The sequence below is a fragment of the Delphinus delphis genome, chromosome 5 (assembly GCF_949987515.2).
Source record: "Delphinus delphis chromosome 5, mDelDel1.2, whole genome shotgun sequence".
NCBI lineage: Eukaryota > Metazoa > Chordata > Mammalia > Artiodactyla > Delphinidae > Delphinus > Delphinus delphis.
This window is the reverse complement of record NC_082687.1, coordinates 136,969,210-136,993,690: the sequence shown is the minus strand read 5'-3', so window position 1 is coordinate 136,993,690 and position 24,481 is coordinate 136,969,210. Positions and strand designations below refer to the sequence as shown.

At 63.6% G+C, this 24,481-nt stretch overlaps 2 protein-coding genes across 3 annotated transcripts in view; both read left to right on the top strand.

The window, feature by feature from the left end:
- Positions 1–8,241, top strand: part of HTT (huntingtin) — a 138,946-nt gene extending 130,705 nt beyond the window's left edge. Inside the window, exons 60-67 of the mRNA XM_060013051.2 lie at positions 978–1,133; positions 3,361–3,551; positions 3,821–3,935; positions 4,074–4,287; positions 4,600–4,705; positions 6,272–6,434; positions 6,595–6,755; positions 7,521–8,241. Coding sequence (XP_059869034.1) covers positions 978–1,133; positions 3,361–3,551; positions 3,821–3,935; positions 4,074–4,287; positions 4,600–4,705; positions 6,272–6,434; positions 6,595–6,755; positions 7,521–7,734 — 1,320 coding nt within the window. The 3' untranslated portion in view covers positions 7,735–8,241. The remainder of the gene's footprint in view (positions 1–977; positions 1,134–3,360; positions 3,552–3,820; positions 3,936–4,073; positions 4,288–4,599; positions 4,706–6,271; positions 6,435–6,594; positions 6,756–7,520) is intronic.
- Positions 8,242–15,710: 7,469 nt separating this feature from the next.
- Positions 15,711–24,087, top strand: MSANTD1 (Myb/SANT DNA binding domain containing 1). Of its 2 annotated transcripts, XM_060011893.1 has the most exons (5): positions 15,711–15,781; positions 16,097–16,211; positions 16,890–17,154; positions 21,126–21,401; positions 22,815–24,087. In XM_060011893.1, exons 3-5 carry the CDS (start codon positions 16,901–16,903, stop codon positions 23,053–23,055), a joined length of 771 nt encoding a protein of 256 aa, XP_059867876.1. In that variant the 5' UTR covers positions 15,711–15,781; positions 16,097–16,211; positions 16,890–16,900; the 3' UTR covers positions 23,056–24,087. The 2 variants fall into 2 exon arrangements, with proteins under 2 accessions (XP_059867876.1, XP_059867875.1); XM_060011892.1 differs by lacking the exons at positions 15,711–15,781; positions 16,097–16,211 and having other exon boundaries at positions 16,799–17,154.
- Positions 24,088–24,481: the final 394 nt, after the last annotated feature.

Sequence of the window (24,481 nt, the reverse complement as noted above, 5' to 3'; positions counted from 1 at the left end):
AATTGTTTCATATCTGGTCAAGTTGAGATTTTTAAGAACCTCATTTTTAATTTGTAATGTAAGTTACAAATTGATTTTTTCAAAAAAGTCAACAAGTTTAAGTACTGCTAAAGAGCTTAAATTTTTAAAAGTTATCCATTTAAAAATAATAAGGATAACAATTTCTATTTTAAAATAATCTTTTTAAATTAGTTTTTGTACGCTTTTGCAAATCTCTTTAATGTCTGGCTCATTAGAAGTCCCCTGAGGGGACTTCCCTGGTGGTCCAGTAGTTAGGAGTCCACGCTTCCACTGCAGGGAACGAGGGTTCAGTCCCTAGTCAGGGAACTAAGATCCCACGTGCCGCATGGCGCGGCCAAGACACTTGTATCTCCTCTGCACTCAGTCTGTTAATATTAAATAATTTCTAGAAAATACCACTGTACAGTTGGGAGAGCACAGGAGAGAAAGGCAAGTAGGGTCTTAGCGTTTTTAGGAAAATAGTTTTGACCTTGTGGCCCTGAGAGGCTCACCTAAGAAGTGCTCTTTTAGATGACTTGCTGAGTGTCCTGCTGGCTTGTTGGTTCAGCTCACCTGGGGCCTCTGAGAAAGGGCCGACCCCAGCCTTCCCTCTCGCTCCTAAGGAAAAAGGGCCTTCATGCCTAATCAAAGTTTGTCTTTAGACGTAATGTGAACACTGAACGTTTCGGGGAGACAAAAAGAATCATCGCCAAAGCATTAATTTCCGACATGATCACCCATTTCTCCGTTCCGGGGCTTTGGGTAGCTTCGCCGGCGGTGGCCTGGGGGTGGGTTCCCACGCGGCAGCAGTGTGTGCGTACAGGCACTGGGAGGACGTGCGGGTACAGGGTTACAGTGTAGGTTAGGTTTCCGGGTTTTGTTGGTTGCTTTTCCCGGTCAGGGCCCCTGTGAAGTCCCGCGTCGCGCACCTCCCATAGCGTAACTCACCCCTTCCTGCCCGCATGTCCCGTCGCCAGCTTCTCGTGGTCTCAGACTTGTTTACGGAGCGCAGCCAGTTTGAGACGATGTACCTGACGCTGACAGAGCTGCGGAGGGTGCACCCTTCGGAAGACGAGATTCTCCAACAGTACCTGGTACCCGCCACCTGCAAGGCGGCCGCCGTCCTCGGGATGGTGAGTGGGAGGCGGCGTGGGGCCTGGGCGCGCGTCGCTGTGGAGTGTGCGGGGCTGGGCGAGCCTCGGCTGGGGCTCCTGTCCCCTGGTCCCTCAGGTTATCCCGGTGCCTGGCCCTGGATGGGCTCGGCTGTGCCGGCGGGGCAGCGGGGCTGGCTCCTCCTGGACGGTCGCCCACGGCCCACAGCGCCCCACCCTCCTCCCCCGTGTGCTGCCGCCCTCCGTGCTCCCGGTCCCCAGGGCCTCCTCCCGGGGCCGTTTGTCTCTGACCCTGCACTCCCACCCCCGGAGCTGGGTCCTGTGCTCTGTTCTGAGCCCGGGGCCCGGGCGGGCCTCCTCCTGAGCCTCGTAGCTGTGCCTCTAGCTGATCGGGACTCGCCACCTTCTGTGGCCACATCACCACGCAGTACAGACGCAGGAAGTACTGACCGCGGGCCCGGCCATTTCTTAGGGCGTGTTAAAATGGCAGCCCTGCCGTTGGAGGCAGATAGCGTGACTCCAGGCCACGTGGCATCTGCCGGCCACTGCTGCTTCTCACTCACGTCTCCTGGAATCCAGCGCTATGCTAGAATACAGACTCGTTCCCTGAACAAACGCAGGGGTGGCCGCCGTGAGCCAGGCATTTGGGCCCATCAGCGAGGGGCAGGGTGGCACCCAGGTGCCTCTCCCACATCCCACACCCATGCTGTCTGTCCTGACTGCGCTGCCATTTGCAGAGCTCCCCCTCGTGCCCCACACACGCTGTGTACAGGCTGGCGGAGGTGGGGCCGCCATGATCCCACCTGCTCCCGAGGAGGCCAAGGCAGGGGGCTGCTGACTTGCTCCAGGTCGCACAGGACGGGGCAGACGTGGGGTGTGAGCTGGGGTCTACGACTGGAGCCCTGACCATCCCTTCCTTCCCGACTGTTCCCCCATTGAATTTGTCCCTCCGAGCCAAGGCCCAGAGTAGGTACCATTCATCCTGGGTGGCCTTCGGCCCTGGGGCCACCGTCCAGGGAACAGAAACAATGAGTCCCTTCCGCTGAGCAGACAGCTCTTCCAAGTGTCGGCCCTCTGGGTGTGGAGAGGGAGGTACGTGCAGCCAGGCTTGAAGGGGTCCTCTTGTCCTTGCGGGAGTTTCAAGTGCTGGGTCTGTTTTCATGGTAATTGTGTTTGTGCTCTGGCCTAGATCCCTGAGGGAAATGTTGTGTTGTCAGTAAATGGAACGAGTGATCGTGGTTTTCAAGAAGAGGCTTAGGCAGGATGGCGCGGGACGTGGACTCCCGGCCGGTGTGAAGGGCAGCGCACTTTCCCTCAGGGCACTCTCTCTGCACATCGTGGCCTGTGCCCCTGCGCCCCGTGCAGCACCGGCGTTCCCGTTGCCCAGTGTGGTGGTAGCGGTGCCCTGCAGCGGGTCCTGGTGGTGGCCCTGGGTGCGGGCAGGAGGGGTAGGAGTCTCAGCAGTGTCACGTCCTCGGGGGCCACAGGACAGTTCCGGGGGCTGCCGGGCCGGGCAGCCTCTGCGGCTTTTGCAGAGCGAGACAAGGCCCTCGGCCAGCAGTGGCCGCCTGTGTCTGGGCAAGGTGGCCTGTGAAGAGCAGTGGTCGCCATCTCTGCCTTGTGAAGGGTCTTCTCTGATGCAAAGCCGATCTGAAGTGCGGAGTGTGGTGCTGAGTGTTTAGGTCCCTACCCCTCTCCATCCTGCTTAGGCTGCAGAGGGAAACTAAGACCATTTTCCTACAAGTTAGCATAGGCTGCTGTGCGGCTCCCCAAGGCCACACCAGGAGGACACGCAGGGCTCACGTACACTCAGGGCTCTGACCCGTCACAGCGAAGGGCTGTGCAGCAGAACCACCGAAGGGAGAGGGCCTGGGGGCGAGCTTCCAGAATCCCGTCCCGTGGAGTCATGCGGGCCACACTCCACCCCCAGCGACACGCTGTCCCCAGGGAAGCTCGTCAGAGACGCAGAACCGGGGCTCTCATTGCGGGCCTGCAGGCTCCGCAGGCCCCTCTGCCGGGCACACACCGAACTCCAGCCCCGGGGAGGGGGGAAGGGTGTCAGCACAGACACAGCAGGGGAGGCCCAGGGAGCCCCCCATCCCGACACCCCAGCTCCCGGACGCCAGCCCCGCACGCAGGCCTCGCAGAGGGCTCTGTTCTGCACACCGGCCCGACCGCAGCGTGAGGCCAGCCTCTCTCGGCGCCCCACGGCACTGTGAGGCTAGCCTCCGCGTGTGCTGCGCCCTAGGACAAGGCCGTGGCAGAGCCGGTCAGCCGGCTGCTGGAGAGCACGCTCAGGAGCGGCCATCTGCCCAGCAGGATCGGAGCCCTGCATGGCGTCCTCTACGTGCTGGAGTGCGACCTCCTAGACGACACCGCAAAGCAGCTCATCCCGGTCATCAGCGACTATCTCCTCTCCAACCTCAAAGGCACAGCCCAGTGAGTGGCAGCGGCCAGGACCTCCTGCTGCTGTCTCCCTCCAGGGCTTCTGTCTGACCAGAGGTGGGGGGCTGTGAGAAGTGACGTTGCACATTTCAAAGCGTATGTCAGACCCCGGCCGTATCATGGGCAGGGGTCAGCAGGAACCCAGGCGGGCACCCTTCTCACAGGGACAGTGGCTGCGGTCACTGAGACAGGAGGATACCACGTGCCATCAGGTGAGAGTAGCCACCACGCGTGGCTGAGCCTGGCCCTTGTCTCGTTCTCAGCTGCGTGAACATCCACAGCCAGCAGCACGTGCTGGTGATGTGTGCCACGGCCTTCTACCTGATTGAGAACTACCCTCTGGACGTCGGGCCGGAGTTCTCTGCATCCATCATACAGGCGAGGGGGACGGGCGTGGGCTCCGTGCTCCGGGACCTGTGCCGTGGGGCCCGTGGTGGTTTTCATCTGGGAGAAGGTGCACGAGCGACAGGAGGCCAGATGTGCCTCTTTGACTGGGAGGTCTTCCTTCCTGTCCAGATGTGTGGGGTGATGCTGTCTGGAAGCGAGGAGTCCACCCCGTCCATCGTGTACCACTGTGTCCTGAGGGGCCTGGAGCGCCTCCTGCTCTCCGAGCAGCTCTCCCGGCTGGATGCGGAGTCCCTGGTCAAGCTGAGCGTGGACAGAGTGAACGTGCACAGCCCGCACCGCGCCATGGCGGCCCTGGGCCTGATGCTCACCTGTATGTACACAGGTGAGCAGGGGGCCACCCGTGCCCAGCGGGTCAGTGCCGCTGAGCTCCGGAAGCACAGGACGCAGACCACAGGCCCCTCCAGTTCTCAAGGTTGCAGAGCTGTGCGGGTGTCGGAACCCCGCCTGGGAGCGGGTCTGCAGACAGACCCCTGGGCCCTGTGTGGCTGGGCTGGGCCCTGGGGTGCTGGGGGCTCCCGCCACCTGGTCTCAGATCATCTCTAGGTGTTTAGTAAACTCCTGCGTGAGTTCCAGGCCCTGTTTACAGAGCCTGTCCAGTTTTACAAATGAAAAGACCTGACCGGCTTTGTTTCAGGAAAAGAGAAAATCAGTCCAGGCAGAACCTCAGACCCCAGCCCTGCAGCCCCTGACAGCGAGTCAGTGATCGTGGCCATGGAGCGTGTGTCTGTTCTTTTTGACAGGTAAGAATGGAGCCTGCCCTGCCCTGCCCTGCCCTGCCCTGGAGCGTTAGCCGGGAGCTGCTGCTTCCTACACACCCGCTCTGCTCTCAGCCCACCTGTGCCCTGAGCGCGCTCGCGCTGCCCTCGGGCTCTGCTACAGCCGCCAGTCCTAGGAGCCCAGCGCCCTGTCCCCAGTGCCGGCGTGTCTGCTGAAGGCGAGGGGCGGTGCCGGCCATGTGGTGGTGTCAGGAGGGCCTGTAATGAGACAGGGCGTGCAGCCCTGGTCGGTAACGGGACTGGCCATCAGACCTGCTGCCTTGTGAGAGGAGTCTTGGAGCCACGTTTGCAGTGGCTCAGGAGGCTTCGGCAGACCGTGGTACAGACTTAAATGACAGACGTCTTTGAGAGCCTGCCCCCGACGTGTGTGCCCTCGTGTCCAGGACTGGCTCAGTTTGCGGTCCTGCAGAATGGGTGAGGGGGCCTCGTCCGGCTTTGCCCCGGGCCTCCTGGTCCAGGCGACGTGCTGTGTCTGTGGCCTTGGGGCAGCCGACTCCGCACCACTCAGCCTGACAGGTCTGGTCAGCTCGGTCAGCAGGAGGCCATTTGGGGTTTCACAAGAGCACACTTAGCAGGACTTTCTCCGTCTGCTCTGGCCAGGTGAGGGGCTGTGGGAAGCTGAGCGCGTGGGCTGTTTTCACGTTGAGCGTTGAAAGCGTTTACAGTCATTCTTCCCTCACATTCTTCGGGCCCCTCCACGGTGGGCAGAGCCGCCCACGCAGGCCCCTGCCCATGTGGGGCTTGCATTCCCACGCCTGCTGGTGGGATAAACACTTCAGCCAGTGCAGTGCCGGCGTTCAGCCTGACCACCCTCCAGACACGCGGGGGGACACTGGCTTGACAAAGCTGACTTTCAGTTGTGAGTATCGCCCATGCTGGGCAGCGGCTGGCGTCTGCAGGCAGGTGGGACAGGCACGCCTGGGCCAGTTTCTGGGTCCCTTCTGGTGCTTTTCAGTCACACATAGCTTTCCTGTACGGTCGTCTCTCAGTGTCCACGGGGATTGGTTCCGGGACCCCCGCAGATTCCAAACTCTGCTGATGCTCAAGTCCCTGGCATAAAATAGTGGAGAGCACTCCGCCTCTGTGTCCTCGGGCTCTGCCTTCACCCAGCCAACCGCGGAGTGAAGTGCGGGTGCGGAACCCGCGGATACGGAGGGCCAGCGGTGTGTGCTAACGGTACGGTAGCGTGAGTAGCCTGCTGGCCGCCTGCCCAGCTGGCACCTGGAAGGACGCTGCCCAAGATGCCCGCTGAGGGTGTGTTGAGGGGAGGTGGCAGGAGGGCACCAGGGACAGGCGGGAGAGAAGGGGGCCTGGCGAGACGCTGACAGGTTCCAGGAGCGTGTGGACACTGGTGAGGACAGGCCCGAACGAGGACGTGCTTCTGTTACGACTGACTTAATTCCCCCATAATGCCACTGCCCCAAACCATTTCTGCTTGTTACTCCAGGACCCCTTTTTGGCTTGGGGGCCCCCGTGCGGGTGGGGAGCCCTGGGCAGGGCGAGGCTCTGATCCATGTCTCCTCCCTGCAGGATCAGGAAGGGGTTTCCCTGTGAAGCCAGAGTGGTGGCGCGGATCCTCCCCCAGTTTCTAGACGACTTCTTCCCGCCCCAGGACGTCATGAACAAGGTCATTGGAGAGTTTCTGTCCAACCAGCAACCGTACCCGCAGTTCATGGCCACCGTAGTGTACCAGGTGAGGGCCCGGTGCAGAGGAGCCCCCAGACCAGGTGCCTACTACCCTCTGAAGTGTCGGTCCCGGGGACTTGCCAGTTCCTCCCCTTGAAGCCAGCCACCACTCTTTCCCCGAAGCCGGTGTTGACGGGGTGGCCCCCCGGGGCTCTCTGCCCTTGCAGGTGTTCCAGACTCTGCACAGCACAGGGCAGTCGTCCATGGTCCGGGACTGGGTCATGCTGTCCCTCTCCAACTTCACGCAGAGGACTCCGGTTGCCATGGCCATGTGGAGCCTCTCCTGCTTCTTTGTCAGCGCTTCCACTAGCCCGTGGGTTTCGGCCATGTATCCTTCCCTGGGTCCTGGGGCCCCGCGGGACGTAGCACTCAGGGGCAGCACTTCCGTCAACATCCAGTTGACGTTTGCGTTAAGGTTTTGGAAACCTAAGCTCTGCAGAAAGCCCAGGTGTCAAGGTGTTGTTTACCTTAAGCCCCAAGAGAGTAAGCCGTGGACAAGGAAACAGAAAACCATGTGTTCCCCATGCTGAGCGGGAGGGGCGGGGCCGGGGCGTTTCTGTGCGGGGGTGGGGGTGGGGGGTGGGGGTGGGGCCCGCAAAGAGCTCCTCCCGCCCACTCTGGTCCCTGCAGCTGGGTGTGTCCCTCGGGCTGCTTCTCTTTATTCTTTGTCACGTGCCTCGTATCACTCTCTTGGGTAAAAGCTTAAGTGAAGATCCAGTTCCCACCCCCAAGATGCTGGCTGCTACAGGGACGTTCCCCTCCTATCAGCCGCCCCCTAAGACAGACCGCAGAGCCTCGGAGCAGACAGCCGTCCTGGCGCTGTCAGCGGCCCTGGAGGGCAGCACAGCTCTGCCCTCGGCGCACGGGTGCCGGGCCAGGGAGGTGCTGCTCAGAGGAGCACCCTCCGCGGGGGGCTCTGGCTTCCCGCAGCCAAGGTGGGAGGCAGCTGCCACCTCCACCCCGTCTGCGGCTTGGCTTGGCACTCGGTGCTCCCGGGCCGTTGGCAGGCCTGTGTCGGGGCAGGGGTTCCCGGGGAGGACGGGAGGCAGGTCCCCCCACACTTGCAGCCTTGCGCCCTTAACCGCCCTGCCAGCCTTCCCCACGTCGTGAGCAGGATGGGCAAGCTGGAGCACGTGGACGTGCACCTCTTCTGCCTGGTGGCCGCGGACTTCTACAGACACCAGATAGAGGAGGAGCTCGACCGCAGGGCCTTCCAGTCTGTGTTCGAGGTGGTCGCGGCGCCAGGAAACCCGTATCACCGCCTGCTGGCTTGTTTGCGGAACGTCCACAAGGTCACCACGTGCTGAGCGCCCAGGTGGGCGGAGGCGAGGTGGCGCCAGGACTCGGGGCCCCGCCTGCACCGCGTGGCTCGGCCTCACCGCGTGCAGGGAACGTATGCAGGAATCTTGGGGGTTGAGCCTGAGTCCTTGCAGGGGCAAGAGCAGCCGTTGCTGACCCCCGTGCTAGAGCTAGCGTTAAATGCCAGTCGCCGGTGTGTACTTCCTCACGTGCGGCCTGTTCGCTGCCACCGGGTCCCAGCTGCTCCTGCCTCGGCTCTCGCAGGTCGGCCGTGAGCCCCTCTGCTGTCCCGCAGGCGGGAGGTGATGCCACGGGCCTCCCAGAGCACCCCCCGCATCTCCCCAGTGAGGCACGGGGTCCTGGGGTCTCGCTGGCTCCTGCAGGCCTGCGTGCCGCGCTGGCATCGGGCCTGGGCGGGGCGGGGTGGCTGGGAGCACGATGGCCCGCGCCGTTCTTCCCTGTCTCTGTTTTCTTCTCAGGATTTAAAGTTTAATTATATCAGTAAAGAGATTAATTTTAAGGTAACTTTCTATGCCCGTGTACAGTCTGTGCTGCGTGTCACGGCCTCCGAGGAGGTCGACGGGAGCCCCTCCCTCTCCCTCCACGAGACTTAACTCTGGCGTTCCTCTCGCCCAAGCAAGCCCTAGTCCCCCGACACGCCGCCCTTTTTTGTGCATTCACGTTTAGTTAGAGTTTAGGGAGGTGTTGGCGTGCAAATGTCTGACCGGGAGTTCCCCCTGCCCCCTTACGAGTTGGGAAGGTTCCCCCGTGGCTGTCCTGGTCGTGGGCAGTCAGCGCTGGGGCACAGATGGCTCTCAAGGCTCTCCCACTGGTGACGGGCGGCTCCTGGGCACTTAGCCGACAAGGCCGGCCCGCCTGGCCGTGAGCAGCCTCCGTCCTGACCAACACTGTCGTCCCCCCGCTCCTGTCCTGACTGGGGCTGCGCTCTACCCAGGGGCTGGCCGACGGGTGTTGGGATCCGAGTCCCCCGTGTCCCTCCTGCACAGTGGGGCCCAGAGGCTCGCCTGGTCTGGCAGCCCCGAGGGTGTAACAGCGTTAGTTGTCTGCGCTCCTCTTGGTCAAGAGCAAAGCTTGGAGTCCTGGCAACTGTTTGAGAAAGGCCCGAGCACGTCCTCGGCTCCCTTTCAGTCCATCCGCGGGGCCTCCTTTCAGCACAGGCGGGTGCGGATCTGTGCCCACTGGACCAGTGGTGGGGCAGGAATGAGGCCAGCCAGGGCCTCCACTTCTACCCCAGGCCCCGGCCCCTGGACCAGCCGTTTCTGGGCCCAAAGCAGCCACATCATCAAATGCACACGAGGCGTGGACAGTCGAGTGCCCTTGGCCAGGGGCTGGTGGAGCGCTTACGGGCGGGGCTCTTCAGGTCCCCGGAGGCAGCCAGTCATTTGGTCACCGTCATGCTGGCCAGTTTGGTCATGAGCTCAAGTGCAGTCAGGTTTGGGGTGTTTCACTGGCAGGTGGAGATGACTGTGAAGCTGACTTCCAGAGTCTGCCAAGGGGAGGAGTCCTTCGGTGCACGGAGCTACCCTCGCGTCTGTGCGACATCTCACCATGGCGCACACAGCTGCGGGCGCAGACCCAGGCCGCTCCCACCCCCAGAGCTGCCGTGGTTTGAGGCCGGCTGGGGTCAGAGTGTGCGGCCAGGGGAGGCTGTGGGAGCCCCTCCTCAGAGCAGCCCTTGGCTTTTCCTGCCTGCCCCACCAGCGCCCGGCAGAGGCCTCGCCCGGCCAGGGCGTGAACAGTAGAAACGGGTCAGAGGTCCAAGTAGGACCTTGGGGAGGATCTCCTGACTCTGAACAAGAATTGAGAAAAGTCACCGCTCTCTCTCCCTTTTCACTTTGGACTCCCACGTTATTTCAGCAGCTCCGAGATGGACGCATCGCAGGCTGACGTTGTCCCTGCTTAGAGGTTTACGCTTGTTAGAAATAGCACTGTGAATGTAAAACTGGGAACCGTTCCCCTTAGGAGTCATAGCACCGGGCTCAGCTGAGTTTGGTGGGTTCTCCTTGTTACCACGTGACCTGTAACAGCCAGTGCTTAACGAGGGGGCTTGAGCCCAGCTCTGGCCCTAGGTGCCAACCCAAAGACTTGCCGGTGTGCCCCCGAAGTGGATATGAGTTTATGAGTGAGATCGCTTTACCCGTGGATGAGTACGTGTGTAATGTGTTTGTATGTGTCTATATTCATCAAGACACAGACAGGCGAGGCCTCTAAGAGTGGCCATCAGTTCCCTGTAGAAGCCGACCTTCCTTAGACCTGCCCTGTGGAGTCGGCTGCATGGGGTCATTAAAATCCCACTGAGAAAACAGTCCACCTCGTCAGCTCTCTGCAGAAGGGACTGACTTTACCAAGTTCCTGAAAGTCTACGGCGAGCACCAGTCCTACTGCCAATCCACGTTTTGTTGAAAGTATCGTTGATGTGATCGTCAGGTTTGTTTTGTTTTTTTTGGGGGGTGTTTTTGTTTTCCTGCTGGTGACACAGGAAAGATCTGAGTGAAACCAGGGTAGGGCTGGTGGGCGACGCGCTTGCGCGCCTTCTCGGAACCGTGCCTCCCGGGGCGGCCCCTGAGCCGGGCAGGGGCTCTCCAGCCTCCTAGTGCCCTTTACCGCGGGCTCTCCCACTCCTGCAGCCCTGTATCCTCTCAGGAGGAAGGAAGACGCTGAGGCGCCTCCAGACACCCACAGCGTGGCATCAGAGGAGCCCCTGAACCCCAGAGGGCCCCCTTCGTGGCCGGGCGTCACTGCCCAGCCCTGGGGCGCGGGCGGCTCATCCGTGGAGCCGAGGGGAGCCCCTGCGGTCGGCGCGGGTTCACGGAGCTGCGCTCGGCCGTGCTGCAGGGAAACTCCTCCGGGGCCGCGTGGCGTGGGCCACTTGTCTGTGGTTTGCAGGTGAGGACTCAGTTCCATCTTGATAACGTCTCTTCCTGGCCCGTGGCCTCGCTTTGGCTATTGTCCCTCTGCGCCGTGGCCGAAAGTGTAGCTCCCGGCCAGGGTGAGACTCAGGGCCGTTCTGCCCACTGGAGCGACAGGCGGGGATGCGAAAACCACCCCGAAGGCCACCAAGGCTCGCTGGGGAGCTCGGGGTGCCCCCGCGAGGAGGGGACCACGGGCCCGGGCATGCGCTCAGCAGGGAGGGGCCGCTCAGGTGGCGGTGACAACCGGAAGGGGCCTGGAGGGTGCAGGGGCACTCTACCCCTGTGCCTGGCACTTTCTAAAGCAGCTGAAGCAACCCACTTCCCTCGAGCGCATGTGGGAGCATCTGGCCCCAGACAGTCACTGCAGGGTGACCCCTGGCCCTGGAGGATTGTGGCCGTCGTGGACCTGCCGAAGGTGGTTGGGCTCTGAGCTCAGTGGGGCCACCTGCCCGTACTCGCTGCCTCGAGCCGTGGCGGAGTGGCCATCGGCAGGGGTTTGAGCTCATGCTGCACCGCCTCCACTGTCGCCGCCGTCCCTGCCACGCTGGGCACCAGCAGGGCTGCGATGGGTGCGTCCCGGAGCCTGGCCCAGACGTGACTGTCTGCGAGAGGAAAGGGAGGTCTGACGTGAGATGTACATTTTAATTTTTTAAACTGCTACAAACATTGTACTTATGAATTAAAAGAAAAGAATTAAGCGATAACTTGCTGGGTGAGGCCTGCTTTGCTTGCGGAGAGCCTAGACCCCGCGGCGGGGAGGCAGGAATTGATGCCACACCAGCACGAGCCCAGTGCCTCGGTCGGGGGCCGCCGGTCCGGGTGGCTGGCCATGCGGGGCTGAGGAGGCGACCCGCGGGCCACCTCACAGCGGGCCTCCTGCCCGCACACGCGGCCGCGAAGGCTGCAGCGGTTCTGGTGGAATCTCCCAGGGGCCGTGGGGTTTCGCCCGGAGCCCTACCCTGGAGGGGCGGTCAGGGCTGGCACAGGTTCTGGGGGGCTCACTCGGGGGCCACGACCTGACTTTTGAGCCCCTCACGGTCTGGCTGCCCCTTCCGCCTCATCGGCCATTGGCCCCCCGTGCTCCTGGGCGACAGCGTGAGGCGATGCCGCCCTGTCTATTTGAGCCGGTGAGTTCTTCCCGCCTGAAATGCTAGCTCCTCCTGGAAGTCTTCTCCACTCAGCTGAGGGGGCACCGTCCTTCCCAGCCCCCGGGAACCCCGGTAGTGAGCGTCACAGTCATCTCGGGGCGCTGGTGATTGCCCACCAACCTGCAAACACAGAGACCCTGGGCCGCGGGCTGCCCCGGGCAGGCGCTTCACAGTGTCTGCTGAAGTCCCCCCAGTTCTGGGAAGTGGGCGGCCCCGAGCCCGACCGTGGTGGGGGCCCCGAGAGACGGCCGAGCACGGGTGGACTGGCCCCTGCCTGTGGTCACGGCCGTGTGACCGCACACGCCTGCAGACAGGGTGTCGGGATGTGCGCAGGCGCCGCAGGTGCGGGCAGTGTCGGCAGGAAGCTGCTTGGAGAGCCTTCAGCTGCTGGGCCTCGTGGACGGGCCGCACGGGTTCGTTTCCACCTGAGTTGCTCTATGCGTTTGGGAAGATCATGTCGCCTCCACAGGTGTGTCTCCTCTGCGACACACCTCCAGGGCCCCTTCAGCTCACCCTTCAGAGCTGCCTAAGCTCTACCCGCCCCTCCCTGGTCCAGGCGAGGCAGCCAGACCCTGGACGGCACACCTGGTCCACCTGCTGTTTCCAGAAAGGAAATGCCCCCAGATCCCCTGGAAAGAAGCGACGGCATGTCCCCCACTCACCCTCCAGCCACCGTGCACAGGTGCCCTCGGTAGAGGGCAAGACCCCTCTTGTCTTCAGAGGAAGCCCTTGCTTCCTGACCTGACGCCTGAGAGCCCTTCTGGGTCTGGGGGTGCCCGGCCTAGCCTCACCCCTCAGGGTAGCCTGGCCATGGGCCCAGGCACCGCCGGACGGGGCATTCTGCCAGGGCCCGGGGCCTGTGGGCACAGGGTGGGCCTGCTCTGTGGGGTCACCGGGGCTCTTGGGAAACCATGAGGGTGTCCTGCAGTTTCCACGAGCTTGGGGGCCTCAACGGCCTGGCTTCTCCGTCTGGACGGCTCATCCCCACTGGCCTTCCAAGCAGGAAACCCGGGGCCCGTCACGGCCACGTCCTCTAGGGGCCTGACACTCCCAGGCCTTCACCGGCCAGGCCTCCACTCACCCGGCCCAGGGTGTGCTCGGAGGCTGGCTGGCCCAGTGGAGCCGTTGGGTCGGGGTTGGGTTCTGCCTGCTGAGGCGGAGGACTGAAAGTTACGGTCTGGGCTCCCGTGCGCGCGGGGAGAGGATGGTGGTGCCGGCACGGTCGTCGCCCCCTGGCACCAGGGAGTCCATCCTCCCGACCTGCCCTCCTTCAGCTCTGCCCTGCCTGCGCCCGGGCCTGGACCCATCTCCCACACTCCCTGTGCTTCCCTGCCTCTGCCCAGCTGGGGGGTCTTCCTCGGCCAAACCCCTGCCTTCAGAGACGGGCTCAGCTCACTGCTGCCTGCTCCCAGGAGGTGCTGGAGGCCCCTGAGAGACACCCCTTCCTGCCCTGAGCCTCCGCGGGGGGAAGCAGAGGCCTGTGCCGAGGTTCACAGCCCTGCCCAGCCGAGGGCACGTGGGCCCACCCGTGGGGCCGCGGGGAGCTGGGCCTGCCTTCCCCACCTGCCTGGCCCCTCCTCGTCCTTGGACACCGAAAGTGAGGGCTCTGCTTCCGGGAGCGTCCCCCGGGCCCCCCTCTCCAGGGCTTCCGGTGCCCCTGAAACCTGAGAAGAGACGGTTGGAGCCCAGCCTTTTACCCTGACTCTCCTGGACGTTTGGCTGGAGGCCTAGCAGGGGGTGTAGATGCCTCCTCCGAGCCGCCTGGCTGCCAGGACGCTGAGCACGGGCAGCGATGCCTCTGGGCCACAGCTGCCCTGCGGAGGCATAGGGACCCGCTGTCCTGGGGTTGACCAGGCCGGGTGCCCTGGGGCAGCAGCTTTTCCTGATGACGATTCGCCAGCCCCGCCAGGCCAGCACATGGGCCTCTGCCCTCTCCCAAGGCTCCAAGGAGGGTTTGGGTGGGGGGAGGGAGGGGGCCGTGGGAAGGGGTCCCAGGGCCTTGGAGGTGCAGCCTCCAGCCGCATGTCTGGCGGTGGGTACTTGTCCAGAGAGGACGACTCCTGTGCTCTGAGCCCCACTGTAGGTGAGGACGGGCTGGGGGCAGGGGGACGGCCGAGTCACAACCCGAGTTGGTGGAGCTGGGTCTGAGACCCTGAGCTGGCTTTGCCTGCCTCTCCCTTGGTCCCCCTGGCCCTGGTGCTGGGATGCACTGAGGCAGCCCTGCTCTGTTCTTGGAGTCGTGGTTGAAGAAAGGTCCTCCTGGAGGATGGTCAGGGTTGGCACAGGCTCTGGGGGACAGAGAGCCAGCGCTAGGGCCACTTGGTAGGTTGAATCCTTCATCTAGGGCGGGGCGGGGGGGAGGTTTCCTGGAGGAGGTGGGACTTGCGGTCACTGGTCCACTTGGCAAGCACTACTGAGTGCTCTATGCCAGGTACCCAGGCTGGAGGAGTGCAGCAGTTGTCAGCCTTCCTGGGCGGTGCTGTGTGGTGTCCCTGTGTCCCCAGAGAGGGAGGGGCCTCCACCAGGAGCTGATGGCAGGCCCGGGCCCTGACCCAGGGACCCCTGCTGCCCTTCCCCTCTACACTCCAAGATCTGACTGCGGGGGAGGGAGGGAGCCCCAGCCAGCCCACCCCATCCTGAGCACCTCCCCTCCTTCCGCCTAGGGCTTCAGCCCGCCTCGCAGGGTGTCAGAGGGCGAGCTCTGGGCACGTGGGTGCGGGGGGGGGGGCACCTGGGTGGAGACTCGGGGACGCCTCGCATCCCAGGCTCAGCTTCCCTGTCCTGGGACGGCTCAGACCAAGAAGCTCCTGTCATAGTCAGGCCCGAGGAGGGTCCTCTGTTGAAGGTGGAGGTTTTCAGCCTGGACTTTGTGAGCCCTTCCCCCCGAGTTCAGGCCACCCCGGAACCCTGAGGATGCCAGGCAGGCTCACGGATGGGCACGCTGGCCCGTGGGCCTGGGGGTGGGGCGGGGGCACCACGTGGCCATTGCAGCCCGTCCAGCAGGTGTGAGGGCTCTTGCTGGCAAGCCACCTGCTTGAGTTTTACCTTCAAAGTGTTCAGTCCCGATGCCTTAGGTGGCCCTTCTCTCTGAAGCCCCCGCAGGCTCCACTGCTCTGGTCTTCTGCCCGGCTAAGGCTTGGTCCCCTGGCCAGTCCCAGTGGGCACTCAGTCCCTAGGCCCTGCCGAGGTGGCGGCCCATCCCCAGCCTGGCTCTCAGGCCCTGCTGTCCTGCCCTCCCCGTTACAGCCCCACCACCTCTCACTGCCCGTCCTGCACGTGCTCTGGGCCGGGCGGCCTTGCTGCCTCTCTTGGCCGGTCCTTCTGCAGAGCTCTCCTTCATCCTACGCTGCACCACCTGGCTGGCGCTGGAGGTTCATGTCCCTGTCCCCTGAGCCTCAGTCAAACACTGGCGGAGGCCTGCTGAGGGTGGGTGGCCGGGGACCCCAGCCAGTGCCAGTGGTCGCTTTGTCCAAGGTCAGCGCTGGAGGGCCTCTCAGGAGAGCCAGGAAGCAGCAGGGGCGTTTTCCCAGGACCATGGGCAGAGGAGGCGTGACGGTGTCCTTCACGGGGAGCCTGGCGGCCACTGCACAACACAAGTCAAACCCAGTCCCGAGCCAGCCTGCCTGGGTTCAGAGCCCAGCTTGGCTCCTTGACCACAGCGTGACCTCACCTTTGTCCCTCAGGCTGTTCATCTGGAAAATGGGAATAACAGCAGTGCCAGCCTCCCTCGCAAGAGTGCCGTGAGGATCAAAGTAGAAGACACAGACGTACCAGACATACTGCACTTAGAACAGTGCCCAGTCGCCTTAGCAAGCGTCACAAAGCTGGAAGGCAGAAAATAAATGGCTGGCTCAAGGAAGGTCCAATTTGCAGGAGGGAAAAAGGGAAGAAGGACCAAAGTGTATTGAATAGGAAGACTTCAGAGAGGAGCTGATGCCAGAACAGGGTTTTGAAGAGTGAATAAGAGTTTGCCAGTAAGTCCGAAGGTGAAGTCTAGGCAACCTGCTGGGAAGGGAGGGGATTTACTTGAGGTCAGTCCTTCGTTTGTTCACTCCTTTATTCAGCAAGGCTTCCCCGAGCTGTCTCCTGCGGGGCCGTGGGGTACAGGAGCAGCCGACCCAGCCGAGTGGACCAGGCAGGCCTGGGTGTGGATGGGGCTGATTGATGCAGGGCGATCAGGACTGCGGTGGGGCTGCCCGTGGTGGGAGGGGTCCGCACCACCCGCTCCCAGCTACTCTCTGGTCTCAAGCACTGTGTCGGCCCCTCAGCCCACCCCATGTGTCACCCAGGCCAGCAAGCACCCCGCCTGCAAGGAGGGGAGCAGGCAGACGGTGGCCGAGCCAGGGGTCTGCTCGGGGCCGGAGCCCTGCCCCCGCCCAGCCCGGTGGTGGTGGCGTTTGTACCGTAAGTGTGAGCGTGTTGGCCGGAGGATGGCTGTGTGCAGGGCATGCAGGTGGGTGGGTGTTGGTGCACACACGTGTCTCTGCGGGTCCCCAAGAGTGTGTTCCTGTGTGAGTCTCCCCATCTGTCTGTCTCTGCCCCTGCCACCCCTCTGTCTGTCGTCTCTCCTCCTCTGGGTCTCCTCATTTGTTTGCACCCCAATGCCTTACCCTGGGCCCTCCCTGGGCCCCCGCCTGTGTGAGCCGGGGCGGGGCAGAGGCGGGGGCTGCGGCCTGGACCCCACCTCTCAAGAGCCCGGTCTGCCCAGCGGAGGTGCCTCGTTCGGTGGCCTGGGCCGGCCAGCCTGGCGACAGGGCTGGGCGCGGGGCGGGGCCGGGAGCCCGGGCCGCCGGTTTGGGGTCTGGCTCGCTCACTGCAATGTTGATGGCCCGTCAGGGCGGCCCTGATTCCTGCGCTTTCAGTTAAAAGGTTTCTGTTGTTGTAGCTTATGCAGTTGCTCTGTTGCTATGGAAACGTGACATCAAAATGACGTTTCCCGTTTAAAAGCTTTTAACTAAATTCCTGCCTGTCAGATGTAGGCCCCATTTTGAGCGAGGAGCTGCCTTCCAGGAGCGGGGCTCCCGCCGCCGTGGTGCGCAGGCCCCACGCGGCCCGGCCCGAGCGCGCTCTTTAACCCCGCAGGTGACCCCGGCATGGCAGCGGCCGAGGTGCCCGGCTACCTCGTGTCCTCGCAGACGGAGAAGCACCGGCGGGCCCGCAACTGGACGGACGCGGAGATGCGCGGCCTCATGCTCGTCTGGGAGGAGTTCTTCGACGAGCTGAAGCAGACCAAGCGCAACGCCAAGGTCTACGAGAAGATGGCCAGCAAGCTGCTGGAGATGACCGGCGAGCGCCGGCTGGGCGAGGAGATCAAGATCAAGATCACCAACATGACCTTCCAGTACAGGTAGGCCCGCGGCCACCGCTGTTGCCGCCACAGAGCCCCAGGGCACCCCAGGCTCGCTGGGCAGGCGGTCCGCACAGGGACATCGCCCCCCCCGCCCCCGCCCCCGCCCCGGCCGGGACATCCCCGGAGCTGAGTGTGGGGGGGGGGTCCTGGCTTTGTGTAAGTGAGAGGGGACCTGCAGAAGCCATGGGGGAGGGGAGGGGGGAAACCGAGGCACAGGAGGGCCGGGCTGGGGCTGACCCCGGCTCCCCAGGCCTCGGCCAGGGCACCACCCCCCAGGCCCGCGGGCAACTCCCACTCGGCCCCCCAGGCTTGGCTCTGCTCCGCAGGGTGGCGGGTGCTGCTGTGTGGGCGGGAAACTGAGGCCAGAGGAGGCTCAGCCACCAGGCCTGCGAGCCGGCCTGTCCTGCCGCTCTGTCATCTTCAGCATCCGCTGAGCCTGCTGTGAGCACAGCACAGCGCTGGCCTTGGGGCCTGGGCGGGGCGTGGAGGGCTCAGCGGAAGCCCTGAGTGCCCAGGAGGGTCCGCTCCCGGGAGGAGGCCCCCGGCCCTGGCTGCCGTGGGAGGAGCCCGGTCGGGGCCAAGTGCGTGGCTCCGGCAGGGGCAGCTCTGGCGTCCGGGACGGAGCCCTGTGGCCCCACGTGCCCAGCACCATGGAGTGTGAGGCCAGGCCTATCTGCAGGGGCTCACGGTGAGGAGAGGGTCACAGGGAGGGCAAAGGTCAGAGGTGTGGCGTGGGTCAGGGCAGGTAAAGGTCAAGCAGCAGCTGGGCTCTAGGGGGAGAGTGGCACCGAGAGCATGGGCCCTGGGGGCGGCCTGGGCAGTCCCCGAGAGCCTGTCAGTGTGCAAGGGGGCGGGGAGGGGGCCGTCTAGGGGGCTGTGCCGGGACCCAGCTGGTCCCAGCCCAGGCCACTTCTGGCCCTCCTAGTGGCCGCTGTGGGCAGGGGCACAGAGCTGCATGTGGACGAGGCCCTGCAGGTTGGCCTCGGCACCTTGAGCCACACCGTGGGTGAGAGGACCCTCACCCCGACTCCCATGCCCACCTCGAACAAGCAAGGAGAGGCCTCATCCCTCCTGGCCTGACGCTCCCAGCCCGTCTGGAGCCTGGGGACGTGCAGGGGCTCCCCAGGGCCCTGGGCAACCAGAGGCTGTTTCAGTTGCATCCATTTAACTTTTTCTGGCCCTTGGAGGTCCTGAGCCTGGCCTGTCCAAAGGCCCATTTCTGACCCCCAGCTTGGCCCCCAGCCAGGCCCCGGGGTGGAAAACAGGCGGCTGCTGGGGTCCAAAGGCATCCGAGGAGTCGCTTAGGTAAAGTCTGTCAGATTCCAGTCACCGGCTCCTGACGGAAGGGCCAAGCAGCGTGTAGGTGCACCTGCCCCCCGCCCCCCACCCGCCCCTGCCCGGTGAGGAGGGAGCTGCGGAGGTGACGCAGGCTGTCTGACGGGGCTCCTGTCTGACTCCATAGCTCCAGGGCCCTGACTGGTGTCTAGCCGGGTCATTCATTATTTATCCTGAAAGCTTCTTCAGAGTCCCAGGGGAGGGATTCTGTTCCATTCCTGGAAGAGGGATGTGGGCCCCAGAGGCCACAGGAGGTGAGGGTGTGGCTGAGAGGGCCCAGGGCCCCCTCGCGGACAGCACTTCACAGTTTAGGAAGCACTTGCACAGCGTGGTATCTGTCAGCTCCCGTACACCGATGGGGAAACAGAGGCCCAGAGCAGGAGAGGGACTTGCCCAAGGCCACACAGCCCCTCACAGGCCAACGCTTTGGCTGCACGACTGGTTCTTTCTCCCCCCCGCCACCCAGAGCCTCCCACAGCAGAGACTTTAGTTATTTTTTCACGACAGCTTTTTTTTTTTTAAACAATCCTTGTTTGTTTATTAATTTATTGGCCGCACCGCAGGGCTTGCAGGATCTCAGTTCCCTGACTGGGGATTGAACCTGGGCCCTCGACAGTGAAAGCACGGAGTCCTAACTGCTGGACCGCCAGGGAAGTCCCGAGACAGGTGTGTGTGCGTGTGTGTGTGTGTGTGTGTGTGTGTGTGGTACGTGGGCCTCTCACTGTTGTGGCCTCTCCCGTTACGGAGCACAGGCTCCAGATGCTCAGGCTCAGCGGCCATGGCTCACGGGCCCAGCCGCTGCGCAGCACGTGGGACCTTCCCCGACTGGGGCACGAACCTGTGTCCCCTGCATCAGCAGGCGGACTCTCAACCACTGCGCCACCAGGGAAGCCCCGGAGACAGCTTTTTATATATTAACATTGTCGGGGGAATTCCCTGGCGGTCCAGCGGTTAGGACTCTGCGCTCTCACTGTCGCCGCCCAGGTTCAATCCCTGGTTGGGGCACTAGGATGCCGCAAGTCGCTCAGTGTAACCGGAAAAAAAAAAAACTGCTGGTCACGGAAGCCTGGGGGCGGCCGGGTTCCATGGGGGGTGCTTTGTTGGCACACCGTCCAGGTGCTCCCCACGCCAGGGCGGGCCTTTCCTTATCTCTCCGAGGAGCGGGCTGGCTTGAGTTGACAGACCAGGAGCTGGGGGGACGCCTGCGGAGGGCCTGGGGGGGAGCCTGGGCGGGGGCTGGGCCCCGAGCACCATCGTCCACCCGCTGTGCCCATGTCCGTGTCGCCCTCCGCGGGATGGACGGTGGTCCCTGGTCAGGAAGCCGGAGCGCCCTGCTCGTCCCCACATGGCCCGTCCCGGGCTTCCTGCTGAGGACAGTCTGCTTGCTGGGCGCTGCTCGAGGGCATGTCCTGCCTGGCCCGCCTCTGCCTGCTGCCCTGAGCCACGCACCTCCGCGGGGGGCCACTCTTTCAGGTGGTCAGCTCGTTATCTGCAGTGACCAGTGTGACCGGTGGCCGCACCCTGGCAGGGAGCCCCTGTCAGAGACAGAGGCCGTCTGGCCACGGGGCGCTCTGTTTCTCAAAGGCCTCGCCACCGCGGGAAGAGCGAGGGGCAGGAACATGGGGGCTGCAAGCTGAGGCCGGGGGCCCAGGAAACCCTGTGGCCTCTTTCCTGGCCTGGCTGGTGCTGCCCAGCTGTCTTGCGGCCGCCTCTCCCCATCCCTCACCTCCCAGGGGACAGCCAAGGCCCAGGGACCTTCAGGTTCCGTCTGCAGGGGAGGGGAGCGTGGTGCAGGGCCTCAGATGGGCTCAGGCCCACAGTGGGCAGAGCCGTGCAGTGCAGACCCTGGGCCTGGGGCCCGAGTGGGGGTGGGGGACGTCAGGCAGTGTGGGAAGGGACCCCGTCCGGCCCAGCCCGGGTCCTCCTGGCACCTTCAGCCGAGAATATCTGACAGCTTGCTGTTTGCCAGACACCGGGCGTTGTCTTCTTAAATCTTCCCGAGAGTGACGGCCACGTGAGGAGCTTACTTTGATCATCCCCATTTTACTGATGTGAAAATGGAGGCTCAGAGAGGTTAATGGACCTGCTGATGGTCACACAGCAAAGCGATGGAGACGAGAGACAGACTCAGATGTGCTGGACACTGAGGCCTGTGCTCTTACCTTCTGAGCTTCTTGCTCCCCAGGGCGTCCTCTTTAGAAAAGCGCGTTGATTATACGACCGTACTTTACGTTTGCGTAACACATTATATTACATTTTATTCCCATGTTGGTGTTATACCATATATTTGGTTATTGCCGGTTAACTTATTAAAAAGCAGCATTTGTTCATTGCAGAGAGTTTAGAAATTCCAGAAAAGCAAAGAGAGGACGAATGAGCCCAAGGTCCTGGCACTCACACTGGGGCACGTGCATCCTTTCCAACATCCAAGGCGGTGTAGGTCCCGAGCCTGACTTCTTGCTGAGTCCCATGTCACCTTGGCCCTGGGGCCTGGCCGATTTTTCTGGGGAGGCCTGGCTGCCACGTGGCTCCCCCAGGTCCGGAGCCCCCGAGTGCCCCTCCGCCGAGGGCCGGGCGAGGCAGGGCCGGGAGCAGCTGTTTCTCACCCTTGGCTCTTGTGTCTTTCGTTTCAGGAAATTAAAATGCATGACAGATAGCGAGTCCGTCCCGCCCGACTGGCCCTATTACCTAGCCATTGATAGGATTCTGGCCAAGGTCCCCGAGTCCTGTGATGGCAAACTGCCGGACGGCCAGCAGCCGGGGCCCTCCACGTCCCAGACCGAGGCGTCCCTGTCGCCGTCTGCTAAGTCCACCCCTCTGTACTTACCGTATAAGCAGTGCTCCTACGAAGGCCGCTTCCAGGACGATGGCTCCGCCAGCTCCTCCAGCTTACTGTCCCTTAAGTTCAGGTAGTGTGTGTGCTTCCCTCTCTTGCCTCCACACCAGCGGGGCCGGGCACCCGCCCTCCGGAGAGGGGGCTGAGGGCCGCGAGGGGGCTGTCCTGGCGGCGGCATCCTCGGCCGGCCCCGGCCGGCCGCGGAAGCCTAGGTAGTATGCACCAGCCCCCAGGGGCAGGGAGGCCAGAGACAGGAAGGCAGGTGGTTCCCGAAGCTTGGGCTGTCATGTCCACAGACTGGGTGCATCTCCTGCTCCGTCACCGCTTAGCTGTGTGGAAAGTCCTTGATCTCTCTGGGCCTCAGCCTCCCTCTGTGAAATGGGGATAAATCAGGACCTTCTCCAAGGGGGGCTGGGATTAGAGGCGAGCGCTCCCGCCTTCCCTCGGCTTCTGGCTCTTGCGCTCCCCCTACCCCAAGCAGACCGTACCCTGGGGTCCCCTTCTCCCTGGCCTGGCCGGGCCGGCTGGTCTCTCAGCACCGGGGAGGGGGTGTCAGGCTGAGCCTCCAGGGTGTGCTCGGAGCCTGGCTGCAGTGGGGGGACGCAGCCCCTCTGCCGTCCACGGCGTCCTGCCAGGCGTGTGCTGACCCTGCCTAAAGATGCCCTCAGTCAGGTGTGCGGGAGACACACCCCTGTGGTGTGGGGGCCGGGGAGCCAGAGGAGGTGACGTTTGGGCTGGGCTTTCACGGATGAATAGGAGTTGGCCAGTGGGGGAGAGAACAGGAAGAGTGTGGATTTGAGCTGTGGCCCTGCCTCCCCTGAGCCTGGTCTCAGGTCTGTCAGATGGGAGTAGGGTGGGGTGAGGAAGGCATCTCCGGGGGCCCCTCCAGTCTGACACCCCCAGTCTGGGGGGCTGCTGCTCCGTTTGTTCTCAGCAAAGACCCCAGACAGAAATGCCTTTGCTGGTGGCCAGGCCGAGTTGCAGGGAAGTCTGAGATTTACGGACAGTTGTTTCCATGGATTGAGCCCAGTTCCCAGACTGACAGCTGCCCCAGGCATTGCACCAGGACTGGGACGTGGGGCTGTTCTCCCTCTCGGGGCCGAGCTCTGCTCTCTGCCCCTGAGGTTGGCGGGGTCACGAATCTTCTGCACAGAAGCAGAGGGCCTGGGCTCGGGGACGGGCAGGATCTTGGGGCCTGGTGGGGTTTGGCAGCTCCCTGCCCACCTGTGGGGGCCGGTTAGACCCGGGATGCCCCACCCCCGAGCAGAGAGCCCAGGGCATGCCCACCCAGCTCAGCGGGTTTGGGGGTGCTCTCGTGGCAGGGACCCCCCGCCTCCTAAGCCTGTGCCCCCTTCGTGGTGGGAGGGCCCGGCCCTCACGTGCGTGGACGGTAGCCCAGCACCCCATGTGCCCGGTGGCGGCCGGGAGGGTCGGGCAGGCCCGGGCTCCGTGGCCAGCCGTCCACACGCCGGCGCTGTCCTTCCAGGTCGGACGAGCGGCCCGTGAAGAAACGCAAGGGACAGGGCGGCCACTTGCAGAGGAAGAAGCTGCGGCTGCTGGAGACGATGCTGGAGGAGCAGCGCCGGCTCAGCCGCGCCCTGGAGGAGACGTGCCGCGAGGTGCGCCGCGGGCTGGACCAGCACAGCCTCCTGCAGGCGCAGGGCCTGCAGCTGCAGGAGCGCATGATGAGCCTGCTCGAGAAGATCATCGCCAAGTCCGGGGTCTAGGCCGCCCACCGGCCCCCCGCCGCCGCCTCGGCCTCCAGCGTTAAAGCCCCCCGGGCACGCGGCCGGCCGGGGCCCCGGGCTCACGGCAGGGCAGCTCCCGGGAAGAGCCTCCCGGAATCTGCTCTCCAGTATCGTCACTGTCGACGGTACTCGGAACGGCTTTTGATGTTAAACGTGTCATTTTCATCACTGCCTGGAAGCGGAGGTCACGGTGCAGCCCTGGAGGGAGGCGCAGGCGGTCCCTCCCAAGACGAAGCGGGTGGACGCAGCGCGGGGGCAGGTGTGTCCCCCTCCCTGGGTCTGCTGCGTCGGCCCCGAGAGCCTCGAACACCTGGGCCAACCCCAGAGGCCCGCACCGCCTTCAGCGGCCTTTTCATCTGTCCACCCGGGACGTCGGGCGTCCCGACAGCGCTAATAACAGCGGTGACCCTGCCCGCTGGGGACACCCTGTCCTGTTCCACCGTCTCTGCCCAGGGATGCGGCGGGGATGAGACGAGGCCGAGCCTCGGGGAACTGACACTCGGGGGGCAGGCAGGCGAGTGAGTGGAGAAGCCAGGTAACAGCAGGTTGTGAAAGTGCTGGCAGGGCAGGGCCGGGCTGGCCGTGGGTGCACGTAGCCGGCAGCCATCCAGGGGCTGCCTCCCCGGGAGGGAGAGGGGCTGGGGGTGGGAGCCTCAGCGCTGCGAGATCTGCCAGCAGGAAAGCCCTTCCAGAGCCCCCCCGCCCCCCAGTTCCTCCTGAGTCTCATCTGGGCCCAGGTGGCTGAAAGAAGGCACCACAGGAGAGCCAGGGGTTACGTCTTGTTCAGGGCCTCCCTGGGGACGTAGCCTGGGACGCTGCCACTCCGTAGCTCTGAGGACGCTCTTCCAAAAAAGTGGGGAGAAAGAAGCCTCTTGATATGTGACTTTTGGTAGGAGACATGGCAGTCAGGTCCCAGTGGAAGGTCACAGCTAGTCGCAAAGAACAGACGCCTCAGTTAGTGGCTGTAGCGCTCTTCTCTGTATGGGAAGAACCGGATTCATTAAAACTTGCTGAGATACACGTCTACCTGTCCGAGGGCCTGATTGTTTGTCCAAAGCACAGAGTACCCCGTCACGGTCTTCACGTCCTCTGTCTGGAGTGTGGAGGGCTTCGTCCTGTCACCTTTTTTGGGGGGTGGGGGCCACGCCGTGAGGCGTGCGGGCTCTTAGTTCCCCGACCAGGGATCAAAGCCGGGCCCCGTGCGGTGGAAGCGCAGAGTCCTAACCACTGGACTGCCGGGGGAGTCCCCATCCCGTCGCCTTGATCCCCTCGCAGGGTGCACTGTGGCCCCACCCCGTGCAGCTGGGTGATGAGCAAAACCCTCCGTGGCTCTCTGTTTTACAAGGAATGCCTGGTTCACCCCTGGACTAGCAAGTTGCTGCCACACAGCAGGGTTCTGAGGAGA

Bases quoted from the DNA above. Each gene is read 5' to 3' on its own strand.
- MSANTD1 (XM_060011893.1), top strand. From the start codon at position 16,901: ATGGCAGCGGCCGAGGTGCCCGGCTACCTCGTGTCCTCGCAGACGGAG. The intron at 17,155-21,125 runs GTAGGCCCGCGG...CTTTCGTTTCAG, and splicing joins AACATGACCTTCCAGTACAG to GAAATTAAAATGCATGACAG. The intron at 21,402-22,814 runs GTAGTGTGTGTG...CTGTCCTTCCAG, and splicing joins TTACTGTCCCTTAAGTTCAG to GTCGGACGAGCGGCCCGTGA.